The sequence below is a fragment of the Mustelus asterias genome, chromosome 15 (genome assembly GCF_964213995.1).
Source record: "Mustelus asterias chromosome 15, sMusAst1.hap1.1, whole genome shotgun sequence".
Classification (NCBI taxonomy): domain Eukaryota; kingdom Metazoa; phylum Chordata; class Chondrichthyes; order Carcharhiniformes; family Triakidae; genus Mustelus; species Mustelus asterias.
In genome coordinates, this window is record NC_135815.1 from 85,969,608 (window position 1) to 85,983,962 (window position 14,355).

Below are 14,355 nucleotides of genomic sequence, written 5' to 3' on the forward strand. Positions count from 1 at the left end.
TTAAAAATAAATTCTGCCATCTCCCTTGATTCTTTACTAATTGTTAATGTTCATTCAGTTTCTCTTCACTTACATTCTGGAAAGTGAAGGAATCTCTGTTCATACTTCCTTAAAAACCAATTTATTACAGCAAGGTGGAGGGGAGAAAACCAGCCTCGTGATCTCCTCAATCAGTTAACAATGTTGCTGCAATAAAAACAAATGCAGTGAGGCCTTCTAGCTGAGCGCACGACTGAGAATATAACTGAGCAGTCCTTGGATCACCTGACAGGTGAAAGAGTTCTTGATGAAAGGGAAAAAGCATTGAAATGAGGGAGCAGGTGCTCGTCCTGGGGCATGCAATCCAATCTCTGGTGTTTCGTCAGGGCTGTGCTCAGCATTCTGAAGAAGATCACCTTTTTGTTTGAGATTTCTACCCCTTGCCCAAAGCTTGCAGTTGGGTTTTGGAATGTAGGGATTCTAACAGGCCATTGAATTATCTGCTTCTGATCCTCCTTGCTTCAATTGAAGGCAACCTTTGTGTTGTATGCGTAACTGAAAAATCTATTAGTTACCATTGAGCAAGTCGTTTGCACGCTTAACGCCAAGACCTGCAACAATTACCTTTTTTTGAAAAGCGCACCGTTTTTACTAAAGATACAATCAACCATTTCCATGATGCCCTCCTGATATAAAGAAGCAGCAGTTGTATAGAAAATTGGTACCTATAGTGACATCCTTGGCTCAATTGTGGTACTCTTACCTCTGAGTCAGATGGTTATGGGGTCCAAATGCATTTCAACATGTTTAATGTAAAGTCTAGTCTTGCACTCTAGTGCAGCACTGAGGGAGTGCAGTTTCTTGGGAGGTTAAGCCAAGCCCATCTATCTCTGGGTTGAGGAGTATTTTTTGAAGAACGACAACGGGGAGTACTCTCTGGTGTCCTGGCCAGTAGCTATTTCTCAGTAAACACAAAAACAGATTATTTTGTTTATTATCACATTCCTGGTTACATTCACCACAACAGTAACTTGGGATTCCTGAGGTCACAAAAGTTGTGGAATAAAAGCAAGTCTTTAAGGATATGAACACAAGTGGAGCTGAGGAAGGGTGGGAGAACCTTGGCTTTAGTTCTGAATTATCGTAATTGTGCAGATCATTGGTGGGCAAGATGAAAGGCACCTCTCTGCAATTCTTGTAAGCAATAAACAACAAATTATTCCATCAGAAAATATCTGTCTGCTGTTGAAGTCGACCTTCTATCTGTTGTACCTTGAACTCAGCTGGAACTGCACTGCAGTGTTGCATTCGTCTCTGCATTGCGGGGTTATTTTAGAGCTCCCCTACACAGGTACTGACCTGAAGAGGAGTTTGCGGAGTGACACTGCGCTCTCAGCTGTTTAAAAATAAGTCTTTTTTTTATTTCCTGCTGTGTAATCGGTTTATAGGATAGTGATTCATCAGATTTAGCAAACATTTTGCTCTCAATTGAGTGAGACACTGGGATGTCATAGAATCATAGAACATAGAACATAGAACAGTACAGCACAGAACAGGCCCTTCGGCCCACGATGTTGTGCCGAGCTTTATCTGAAACCAAGATCAAGCTATCCCACTCCCTGTCATCCTGGTGTGCTCCATGTGCCTATCCAATAACCGCTTCAATGTTCCTAAAGTGTCTGACTCCACTATCACTGCAGGCAGTCCATTCCACACCCCAACCACTCTCTGCGTAAAGAACCTACCTCTGATATCCTTCCTGTATCTCCCACCACGAACCCTATAGTTATGCCCCCTTGTAATAGCTCCATCCACCCGAGGAAATAGTCTTTGAACGTTCACTCTATCTATCCCCTTCATCATTTTATAAACCTCTATTAAGTCTTCCCTCAGCCTCCTCCGCTCCAGAGAGAACAGCCCTAGCTCCCTCAACCTTTCCTCATAAGACCTACCCTCCAAACCAGGCAGCATCCTGGTAAATCTCCTCTGCACTCTTTCCAGCGCTTCCACATCCTTCTTATAGTGAGGTGACCAGAACTGCACACAATATTCCAAATGTGGTCTCACCAAGGTCCTGTACAGTTGCAGCATAACCCCATGTTCTTAAACTCCAACCCCCTGTTAATAAAAGCTAACACACTATAGGCCTTCTTCACAGCTCTATCCACTTGACTGGCAACCTTTAGAGATCTGTGGATATGAATCCCAAGATCTCTCTGTTCCTCCACAGTCTTCAGAACCCTACCTTTGACCCTGTAATCCACATTTAAATTCGTCCTACCAAAATGAATCACCTCACATTTATCAGGGTTAAACTCCATTTGCCATTTTTCAGCCCAGCTTTGCATCCTATCTATGTCTCTTTGCAGCCTACAACAGCCCTCCACCTCATCCACTACTCCACCAATCTTGGTGTCATCAGCAAATTTACTGATCTACCCTTCAGCCCCCTCCTCTAAGTCATTAATAAAAATCACAAAGAGCAGAGGACCAAGCACTGATCCCTGTGGCACTCCGCTAGCAACCTGCCTCCAATCCGAAAATTTTCCATCGACCACCACCCTCTGTCTTCGATCAGACAGCCAGTTACCTATCCAATCGGCCAACTTTCCCTCTATCCCACACCTCCTCACTTTCATCATAAGCCGACCATGGGGGACCTTATCAAACGCCTTACTAAAATCCATGTATATGACATCAACTGCCCTACCTTCATCAACACACTTAGTTACCTCCTCAAAAAATTCTATCAAATTTGTGAGGCACGACTTGCCCTTCACAAATCCGTGCTGACTATCCTGGATTAATCCGCATCTTTCTAAATGGTCATAAATCCCATCTCTAAGGACCTTTTCCATCAATTTACCAACCACCGAAGTAAGACTAACCGGTCTATAATTACCAGGGTCATTTCTATTCCCTTTCTTAAACAGGGGAACAACATTCGCCATTCTCCAGTCCTCTGGCACCATCCCCGTGGACAGCGAGGACCCAAAGATCAAAGCCAAAGGCTCTGCAATCTCATCCCTTGCCTCCCAAAGAATCCTAGGATACATTTCATCAGGCCCAGGGGACTTATCGACCTTCAGTTTATTCAAAACTGCCAGGACATCCTCCCTCCGAACATCTATTTCCTCAAGCCTATTAGCCTGTAACACCTTCTCTTCCTCAAAAACATGGCCCCTCTCCTTGGTGAACACTGAAGAAAAGTATTCATTCATCACCTCGCCTATCTCTACTGACTCCATACACAAGTTCCCACTACTGTCCTTGACCGGCCCTAACCTCACCCTGGTCATTCTTTTATTCCTCACATAAGAGTAAAAAGCCTTGGGGTTTTCCTTGATCCGACCCGCCAAGGACTTCTCGTGTCCCCTCCTAGCTCTCCTAAGCCCCTTTTTCAGCTCATTCCTTGCTAACTTGTAACCCTCAATCGAGCCATCTGAACCTTGTTTCCTCATCCCTACGTAAGCTTCCCTCTTCCTTTTCACAAGACATTCCATCTCTTTCGTGAACCATGGTTCCCTCACTCGACCATTTCCTCCCTGCCTGACAGGGACATACCTATCAAGGACATCCAGTATTTGTTCCTTGAAAAAGTTCCACTTTTCATTAGTTCCTTTCTCTGACAGTTTCTGTTCCCAAAATGTCCCCTAATTCTTGCCTAATCACATCATAATTACCTCTCTCTCCCCCCCCCCCCCCCCCTCCCAATTGTAAACCTTGTAGAAACCCTACAGTGCAGAAGGAGGCCATTTGGCCCATCAAGTCTACACCAACAACAATCCCAAAAGTTGTTTGTGTTTGTCTGCCTGCCTCCATTTGACATGGAGGTTGTATGGATCCTGTTGGTTTATAGCCCATGATGTCTACCTATAATCTAGCTGAGTTCTGGGATATACTAATGTCCTTTTAAGGAAGCAAACCTGGTCTATGTGCAACTTCAGACCCATAGCAATGTGGTTGACTCTTAAATGCCCTCTGAAATTATTTAGCAAGCTGGTCAGTTCATTGGTAATTGGGGATGGACAATAAAATGCTGGCCCAGCGGGTGATGCCCGCATCCCAGGAATGAATTTAAAAGAAATTGCATATAATCTGGGTCTGATGCTCCCTTAAGAGTTGGAGCGTTAGTAACAGCTAGAGGACTTGGGAATGTAACAGTGGATCTCTAGGTTTTAGACTGGTGTAGTCCTTAAATGGCAACTAAAGTGGAGTGTGTTAACACAAGATGAAGAAAAATTTGTTCTGATCATAGACTACTTTAATTCACTGTAGATGAGACATGCAGACCAATGAGATTTAGAGGTTTAATACAATCAGTACAATTTCTGTTAACAAACTGATACAAAAACCAGAAATGCAATTGGGTCAACTAACTTCAAGTATGCCCTCTAGCCTGTCCGGCTCCCAGGAAAGAAGTTCAGTCCTGCTGCTGAATCATGGGGAGCAATCATAACCGGATGTACTGTTGGAAAGTGTGTAGGGAAAGACAATACTGTTTAGGACAGTGTTTGCAACTTCGGAGAAACGAGAGTTATGAGGCGCACCCATCTAACAATATTGGTTAAAATAGAGGGACAAGGATTACATCAGAAGTTTGCAGGAATACGAATATGGAACAGGAGTAGGTGCCATTGAGCCCCATGGGACTGCTCCACCATTTAATAAATCATTGCTGATCTAATACCATCCCCCCCCCCCCCCCCCCCGCCCCCATCGTCACCTTGCTTAAGAATCTATCCACCTCTGCCTTAAAAATAAACAAAGACTCTGCTTTCATCATTTTTTTCAGGAAGAGTTCCAAAGACTCCTGCCCTCTGAGTTTGCATTATCTCCATTTAAATGGATGATCCCTTATTTTTATACACTAAGCTCTAGTTCTAGACTCCCACAAGAGGAAGCATCTTCTCCACGTTCACCCTGTCAAGATCCCTCAGAATCTTGCTTGTTTCAATCAAGTTGCCTCTTTCTTTTCTCAAGCCTAGCCTGTCCAACCTTTGCCTCATAAGACAGCCATCCATTCCAGGTATTAGCCTGGTAAACCTTCTCTAAATTGCTTCCAACACATTCAAATCCTTCTTCCAAGGCTAGAATTTTCATTATTTGCTCAATGCTGGCTGAGACAACAAAACGGGCGAATAGCTTGCATGATGCACAGCTGGCTGCTCTTGCCACATTTTGCAGCACTCTGCAGAAGAAATGTTTCTAAAGGACGCCCTGACCTGCGATTTTAAACCCCCCCCCACCCCCCCCCAACGTGAACTGAGGGAATGCCCTTCCTACAGATAAATGACGATCCACTTTTGTGAGAAGACCAAAACTAGGGTTCATAAATATAAGGTAAATATAAATTAATAAATGCAATGAGGAAATCAGGAGAAACCTGTTCACCCAGAGTGTGACAAGGTGGTGTATATTGAACAGCTGAGGCAAATAACTTTGATGCATTTAAAGAGAAACTTGATAAACTGATGAGGGAGAATGGACTAGAAGGATGTGCAGCATGAACACCAGTCTGAATCTTTTAGGCTGAATGGCCTGTTCTTGTGTTGTAACATTGAGCAATGCATCATTCTAAGTTGCATCTGGCTAATCTTTAGTGGCTGGGACACTATTGCCTCCCTTGCAAAATATGGTTTTACAATTTGGGAGCGTGTGCTGCGCATGTTGAAGATAGCCCAGGTTTCCTGACTGCATCCGATGACTACTCTTGCAAACTGGCAGAATTCTGGATTGGCTTGAGGACCCAGACAGTTGATTAAGCTGCTGGCATTTTGCTATCTGGGTTCACACCACCAAGAAAGACACTGAAATGAGCTAATTATCCCTTGACCAAAATGTATGAAGTTCAGTATGGCCATGAGGCCTGCTGCAGGTCAAGAATAAAAGTAGTGTTTATTTATTAGTCACAAGTAAGTCTTACATTAACACTGTCATGAAGTTACCGTGAAATTCCCCTAGTCGCCACAGTCCGGCGTCTGTTCGGGTCAATGCACCGAACCAGCACATCTTTCTGAATGTGGGAGAAAACCGGAGCACATCGAGGAAACCCACGCAGACGCGGTGAGAACGTGCAAACTCCACACAGTGACCCAAGCAGGAATCGAACCGAGGTCCCTGGTGCTGTGAGGCTGCAGTGCTAATCACTGCCACCGTGCTGCTCCAGTGTTGACCATCAAAGTGAATGATGGGAACAGAGATTAACTACTGAGGGGTTAACCATACTCCATCACGGAGTCAAACTCTTCTGAGAGTGGAAGAAATGCTCTTTTTTAAAAAAAAAAAGTGTGTACTTGCTGAATGTTCCAATGTAAGAAAATAGACTAACTCAGAATATTTGCTGAGACTGTTTCACACCCTGACTCTCCCCATACCACAGAGAAACTCTGCTGTACTCGAACAGATATAGGGAACACTACAAGACAGGTGTAGTGTTTGCAGGGTTGAGCCCAGGTGGAGAATTGTAGAATCTTGCAGTATAGAAGGTGGCCATTTGGCCCATCATACCTGTGCTGTCTCTTTTGAAAGTTATCCAATTAGTCCTACTCCCAGATCTTTTCCATGGCCTCCATTTCAAATACGTATCCAATTCCCTTCATAATCACAAGCTTTTGTTTTAAGATGGCCTCTTCTCCCCTCTGGTTCTTTTACCAATAATCTGTAGAATTGCTCTGGCCACATACCACGCAAAATCCTAGTTATATTGGAATGGTTGTAGGCTAGCATCAATCTATTTGTGACTCTTAAAAACTCATTTTAAACTTTAGGAACAAATGTACAAAATTTGATTTTTAAAAATGTCTGACCAATTAGAATTGACTTAGTTACTCCCCAAACTGCAGTCTTTCATTTTATTTGCTTTCCTTTTACAGATGAGTATCATGTGCTTCCAGATGTCCTACCACCTGTTCGAGAGACTCTCTCCCATAGAGCAACCTTGACTGCTCCTGTTGGCTTCCTGCACAGAGATAGACGGTATGGTGGAATGAGGAGCATGGATTCATCTGACCGTGATCGCCCAGTCAGCTACAGTTCCACGTCATCCTCTGCCTCCTCTCGGGACAGCCATTGCTCCTTAAGCAGTGGTATGACTCTGGTCTCCAATAGCCACTTAGGCCTCGCCGGCCAGGAGAAAGAGGCTGGCGCCATCCGGTTGGAGCTGATTCCAACTGGGAACTTGCCCAGCACAGAGGAGTGTGCAAGGAGTAAACCACCATGTATGCATTCCGGAGAGGTTAGCGAGAAAAGGCTTGGAGCAAGTGGAATCAAGAGGGTTGACTCCAGAGGCTCCTACAAGAATCGTGCAACGTCACCAGGGGCAGCATCTGCAAGCCCCAAGCTGCTTTATGTGGATCGGGTCGTGCAGGAAATCCTAGAAACTGAGCGGACCTACGTCCAAGACCTGAGGAGCATTGTGAAGGTATTACTTGTCTGTTGGATGAAAGTAGTGATCTTGTCTTCTCTGTCACTTCTGGTTCAGGCTCCTCTCCAGCTGAACTGTTACTAGCTTGTTATGTACCCATTTCTCATTAATGTCATTATCATCCATATCAGACACCCATTCATTCAATGCTAGATTGAGCCCAATTTATTTTATTTCAACTTCAAAAGACCAAAAGGAATATTCGCCCTTTATTTAAGGGGGGGGGGGTGGGGGCGGCGTGGTGGGTGAGGTGCAGCTTGACTTGATACCTGGGGCTCAGAGGGTTAAGTTTCAAAGTGCTACACACACACACACACCCACAACTTGTGTTCCTTTTGAGTATGGAAGATTACGGAGTTATCTAATTTGGTTGTTGTAGGGTGATTTAGAAAAGAGGAACTAGGGAGTCCTGGAAAAGGGGACATGACCTTTTTAAAAATAAAATTGGAGCTGGACCATTCAGAAGGAAAACTTTTGTTTACCAAGAGTGCAAATTTGGGATACACTTCCTCAAAGAACTCTTGAGGCCGGTTCGAGGAAATTTCGAAACCTAACATTGTGGTTACAATTGCCAACTTGTTTACCCAATGTGTTGGCTGGATGGGTGGGGGGGTGGAAATCATGCACACTTATTAAATCCATATTAATTACACTATTGTACACGATCTTCACACTTCACATTAATGACACTGCACTTGAGTTAAATAAAAACAAATTTTGATTGGTTAACCAAATGCTACATTAGATCAGCTACTCCATTGTTGACCTTCATTTAAACTGTTCCAATTGGCCATGACTGATTTCAGCAGTGTTCTGCTTCTACAATATGAATGACTGAGGCTGTATGTGACCTGCAGCATGCGTTAACTAAAATGTCGCTGACAGGTCTTGGGAGATCACTTGGTCCCTTGTATTGAAGGACATCGAAGTTTTTCTCTTCTCTTTCACAAGGTACTTTTTTTTTTTAAACTTGCGTCCTTCTCTCTCTCTCGTCCTTTTTTTGTCCCTGCAGCTTGGAATGCTCTGGCTAAAGATGGGACTTGTCCATTGTTTGAAAGAAAATTGGAATTACTTTTGGACCATTAGCTCGCGTCCATCATGCTGAAAGATAACATATGCTGAGTTTACCTCAATTGGGCCCTTTTGAAAAGTGTTTACTGACCGTTCTGAACCAAGAATTTGGTGGTGGGTGGGGATAGGGGATTGTGGAATTGCTATGGTATCTTTCTTTTAAGGTTTGTCTTTGAAGATTAGTGATCATCGTATCATACAGCACAGAACGATTAGTCCATTGTGCTTACACCAATTCTTTGAAAGAAATGTATAATTAGTCCCACTCCTCCCATCAACAACACTTTCCCTCCTCAACTTCTCCATTTTTTTTCCTTTTCAGTTATGTATCCAATTCCCCTGTTGTAAGTTACTATTCATTCTGCTTCCACTGCTCTTCAAACAAGGCATTCTAAATAATTGTGACTCTATACTTTTTGCTGATTATCATAAATCTGCAGCCTCCAGTTACCCGCCAGTGCAAATTTCCTACCTATGCTATCAAAATCCCTCATAATTATGAACACCTAATAAATTTATCCTAATGTTCTCTACTCTTGAGGAGAACAACACTAGCTTCTTTAGTGCCTTTGCATATGATGATCTTGGAAGTAAAATAATGCTTCACAGCATGCTCCATTTCATTGTTTGTACTGGGTGATCGTTGCAACGTGTGCCCCTTTCTTGCTGCGTATTTGAGCTTGCCCTGCATTTAAATAATTTTAAAAATAGCTTGCAGTTACATTGCACCATTTCAGTCTTCAAAGCATCCCAGAATGCTGCTTGACTAATTTATACATTGCAAGCTCCCACAGACAGAAAATTAGATGAATGACCAGTTGAATGAATCACAGATGCAGCGTATTTCCAGCATTTTCTCTCTTCAGATTTTAAACAACTGCAATTTTTGCTTTAGTGTCAGTTTCCACATGCACATCCAGATCGTTGTCGCCTCTGGTGTTTCACTCCTTCAATTGTCAGACTTCTTGGGTGACTTCCAGCAATGGAAAAGAAATACCCCAACTAAATGTTGGAATGCCAGAAGCCATTGGCTTTCGTTCCTGCTGCAAACTCTTCCTTGGTTATCAACTCTATCCTTCTCCCTGGCAAATGTCTGAGGCTGAACCAGACTTTTGGCAACTTGATTTTGTATTTGAGCTTCCGACAATATAATCTGTGCCAACACCAAGACTGCCCAATTCTATCTTTTTTCCCTGTCTCTGTTTATCTGCTGCTGAAATCCTCATCCATGCCTTTATTACTGTAAACATGACTAGTCCAATGCAATCTTGGTTGAGCTCCCATTTTCCACCTTCCTAAGCCTAGTCGTGCAAAACTTTGCTGCCATGTCCAAACAAGCTTTTCTCTTCCAGCCCCACCCTGAAATATCTCTGCTCCAACAATCTTGGCCTCTTGTGCATTCCTGATTCACCACTCCATCATTGGTGGCAGTACCTTCAGCTGCAAAGGCCCTAGGCTTTTGAATCCCTAAACCTCCCCACTTTTCTTCATGGGGTTCCTTTAAAACGTAGCTCTCTGACCAAGCTTTTGGCCATCTGTGCAACTATGCCCTTACGTCGCTTGTCAAATTTTGTCTGATTATAGACTCTTGTAAATGCCTTGGGTAACTTTTTTACTATGTTAAAGCTGCACTATACATAGAAGCAGTATTGAAGAGAGGTCCTTGAAATGAAGCAGTAACTTATTATCTGTGGAGAGACTAACAGCCAGACTTGCTGAGTATTTCCACAATTTTCTGTTTTTATTTCAGATTTCCAAAAAGTATTTTTCTTTTTGGTTTTGTAAATACAGCTGTCTGAACAGCAAACAGAGTCTTGATTTAATGTTTCATTCGAAATCCAGCACTTCAGTCAGTCAGTGCAGCACTCCCCAAGACTGCAGTGGTGTCAGCTTCATAATGCATTCTGGTCTCTAGATGGAGTAGGTCCTGAACTTGTGACCTTTTTAAGTTGAGATGAGTGTGCTGTTAACTTGAGGCAGACTGACACTTTTAGAGCAACTCATTGGACAAAGGAATGAAGTGATGGAACTCTCTTGTATGAATTGCAGGAGGCTTCCTAAATTGGAATAAAACTGTACTATTGGTAACTGTCATGTGACATGGTGCAATTACCTCTTGTCTGAAGTAATGTCACTAGTTTGATTCTCTCCATACAATTTTTTTAAAAACTAGAAGTCAAAAGTCGATGCACAAGTTTTATTTTGGCTTTGAATAGATCATCGATCAAAATCATGAGTACTTTTGAGCTGAAGCAATATGTGTTCACAATAAGATGAAATGTTCTTTTGTGCATTGACAAAATAATTGAGGACTCTGCTATACAAACCCTAGCGTTGTTCTTCTAATTCTGAGATTCTTCTAACATCTTGTCCCAAACTCTTGCTCTTTTCTCTTTCCCTCAACTGCCCCATGGTAATTGAGGATGTGTTGTATCTTATTAAAATGTCCTTCACTATATCAATTCCAGATAACTAGATTCAAGCTTTCCTTCCCTATCACAATTCTGTGCAAAGTTTACAATAGCATTATGAAAACGAAGAGCAGTCATCCGCAGAAACAAAAAATCATATCATTGGCCAAGGCTGTATACTGAGTGTCTCATGTTTGTATCTGTATAAATCTTGATCTGCTGGAGCAAATTTTTTTCATCTTTTAATGGAGAGAACCCTACGTTATGAGGCTTGTAAACTCCCTCCTTTTATTTCAGTTTTTATCTTTTTTTTTCTCTCGTCCCTGCTCTCTCTCTCTCCAGGGCGAATTTGAAGGCAGGGTAGGGGAAGCAAGCTCATAAAATCCTTCCTCTGCTTACCCTGACCTGCATGTCCCTGATTTTGTGTTAAATTTTATACAGGCAGTGGCAGTGTTGGGTGGCCTACCTGCCTTTTGGTTCTATTGAGTCCCTAAAGTGGCCACTTGAGGGCATCATGCTGCCCCAACCATGGCAGCAGGAGACTCGTATGGGTAGTCTGGTAGCTTTAGCTGTACAGACTGGTGTCTGGCAAGGGATGGGGGTGTGCTCTTTTATGGGTCTACTGTATCCATTGGAGGGATTTCCCCACTGCCTTCCCTTCACTGGGACCTTCCAGTCTGACGCTGATGAATTTACCCCCACTTATCTTGGTGTCTGGACCATGAGAGTTTTGGGGACGGGGAGTTGGGTGCATGGTTGCCAGTGAGGCAGGACGAGGGAGAGCATGCTGAACTGACTGTGGGCTTTCTATACAATCTATCCCTCCTTTGTTTCTGTTCGTCTTTCTTCAAGCATCCCTCTTCTGTTTCCCCCTCTTTTCTCCCCCCCCCCCCCCAAAAAAAAACCTCTGCAAGGTTTAGGAATGATCACAGTTACACCACACACTGGGATGTGGTTGGAATGATGGGAACATCATCTGTACTCTTCCATGATTAGTTCTACAGTCTACAAATCTCTTGTATAGTCTGAGAATGTTGCCATTGTTTTGTTCACATTTCCTGCAGTGCCTCCAATTAGCAGAAGTAGCATAGGCAATTGTTTGCTTAAAGTATTTTGTTTGGGGTCAGTGTAACAGGTGGTGACCTTTCAAAGAGCCCTTCAGTAGGGTGGAAGTCTCCTTGCCTCTGTCTCTTTGGTAGCTGGGATAGAGCACAGCAAGCTGTGCAGAACAATGTGCTGGCTGACCTTCCTTTCTCCTTAAGCTTTTAACCTTTATGGATAATGGAAGAACACTTGTTTTTGGTGGACTCTGAATTCATAATGATCCAGTTACTTGTTTTAGTTGCGCGCTGCTTAGCATGTTATATCAGAGGAATTTTCTTTCTGGAATAACTTGGTTTGAATTGCAGACTTGTCAAATTTACGCAAGTAGAACACTAAACTTTTACTGTACAGAAGGAATTCGTCATGTACTCCCTGAAAGAGCTCTGCATCAGACATTAAACAGAGGGCCCTTTCTGTGTTCTCTGATCCCATGGCAGTGTTAAAGGCCAGAAAAGCTTCCTCAGTGTTGTGCCAATATTTATCTTTCAACCATGTTAGTGAATAAAGCAGATCATCTGATCATTTTATCACATTGCTTTTTGCGGGACCTTGCTGTGTGCAAATTGGCTGCCATTTTCCCTACATTATGATAGTATACTTCAAATTGGATGTAAAATGCCTTGATGACCTGATATTGTGGAAGATGCTATATAAAAGCAAGTCTGCTTTCTTTCTAAAATCTGTAAATGGATTCTGTTTTGCCTATTCATTCCCGTAGGGATTTCCAACCCTTAACAGCCCCCTCCATTTCAGCTCATTTTCCTAACCCGCACTTTTTTTTGTGCTGATCTTAAATTTCTACCCTCTAGTTACAAACTGGCACCTGGCTCAAAATGGTTCCCAGTTGGAAGGTTTTCAAATGGCCCCACGTTTGAAAATAGTTTTGTATCTATACCTCATGGCCACAGTTTCCCACAATACAGTGCGGCACACCGGCCTGCTCCTAAAGCTGTCAGGAGTGGTTCCAACCTAGGTCGTGACAGTTGCTGTAGCACTCCTTTGCAACAGATATTTGAGTCCACCCTGGGCAAGGGAGAAGTGCATAGCGAAAACTAATCTACCAAGCAAACTTGATGTGAATCACTGCTGCCACAACACTCAGACCAATCTATCTATCATACTGTGCACCTTGTAGACAACTGATTGTTGCATTCCATTGAGTACTTTATGTTCATTGTGCATCATAACTGGAACCTTGGTTCAACACCTGACCTCTGGCTTCCTGCCCCCACAAACATCACTCCCTGACACATCCATTCATGGATGAAAACACTCGAGTGGTTTGAAACATCCATGCTGCACCTCACCAGTCCCATGACGACCAGTTAAACGCACCTACTGCTTTCCTTCCATCTCAGCACCCTATCTGAGGCACCTTCCTGAGTGAGATCTATCAGCAGATATCCTTTGGAGAAAGAAATGGGAAGTCACTAACCAGTTCCTACTGACAAATCCAACCTATTAATTGGCAGGCTTTGAATTACCACGGCAATAGCAATCCTGGTTAAACAGGTTCAGGACAGGCCAAGGCCTCTATTCAGGCACCCCCACTCCTGGAGCCTTAGTACAAACCTGCTAAGCACTTGAGAGGAGTGTCCCCTTTTTACAGACTACTCACTGGATTTGCTAAATAAATAAATGGCCTCATGCATCCCTGTCTCTCTAACCTCAATTTTGGCACTTCTCCAATTCTGACTTCTTGAGCTTCCCAGATTTCTTCACGCCTCCATTGGTAGATATGCTTCCTAGGTCATAAGCTCTGAAATTTCTTCCCCTAAGTCTCTTTGCACCACTCCTCCTTTTTGAGAAACTCCTTAAAGCTACCTTTTCCTAATATTCTTGTTCATTTTGCTGGCAAGATTTTCTGTAGCACTTACAACCCTTTTCCCCTATTGTCTCTGAACCAGAATGTTGTGGATTCAGTCCCATTGCAGAGCCTCTGAGATCCAACTTACCTAGTCCAATCTCTGTGCCCTTCAGTAACCCTGCAAATTATTTCTCTTGGATGCTAATTTAGTTTCCTAAAGCTCAGGGTCCTGTGTCCATTTTATCCCCTTTCTTAACCGTCTTGCCATCTTCAATTTATGATACATGTCTCCTGGTCTCTGTTCTTGCACCCACTTTAGAATTGTGTAAGCTCCAGTTTAAGAAGAATATAAGAAAAGGAGTTGACCATCTGGTCCCTCGAGTCTCTTCTGTATGATTGATCTTCTCAATTCCTTTCCTGCCTGCTCTGTGTATCACTCGGTTTTCAGTGTTCAAATATCTACCCAGTTGTGAGTGTAGATGCTGCAGCATCCACAACTCTGGTGTATAGAATTCAACAGTGTCAACAAGAGAATGAATTTCTCCTCCTATCAGTCC

The 14,355-nt window shown here is 43.1% G+C and overlaps 1 protein-coding gene across 11 annotated transcripts in view; it reads left to right on the top strand.

Annotated features, from left to right (window-relative positions):
- Positions 1 to 14,355, top strand: part of LOC144504621 (pleckstrin homology domain-containing family G member 1-like) — a 201,765-nt gene that overhangs the window by 141,624 nt on the left and 45,786 nt on the right. For 10 of the 11 annotated variants that reach the window (XM_078230256.1, XM_078230258.1, XM_078230260.1 and 7 more), the window contains one exon: positions 6,855 to 7,402. In XM_078230256.1, the coding sequence (XP_078086382.1) occupies positions 6,855 to 7,402 (548 nt within the window). The remainder of the gene's footprint in view (positions 1 to 6,854; positions 7,403 to 14,355) is intronic. The other variant, XM_078230263.1, reaches the window with a different exon arrangement.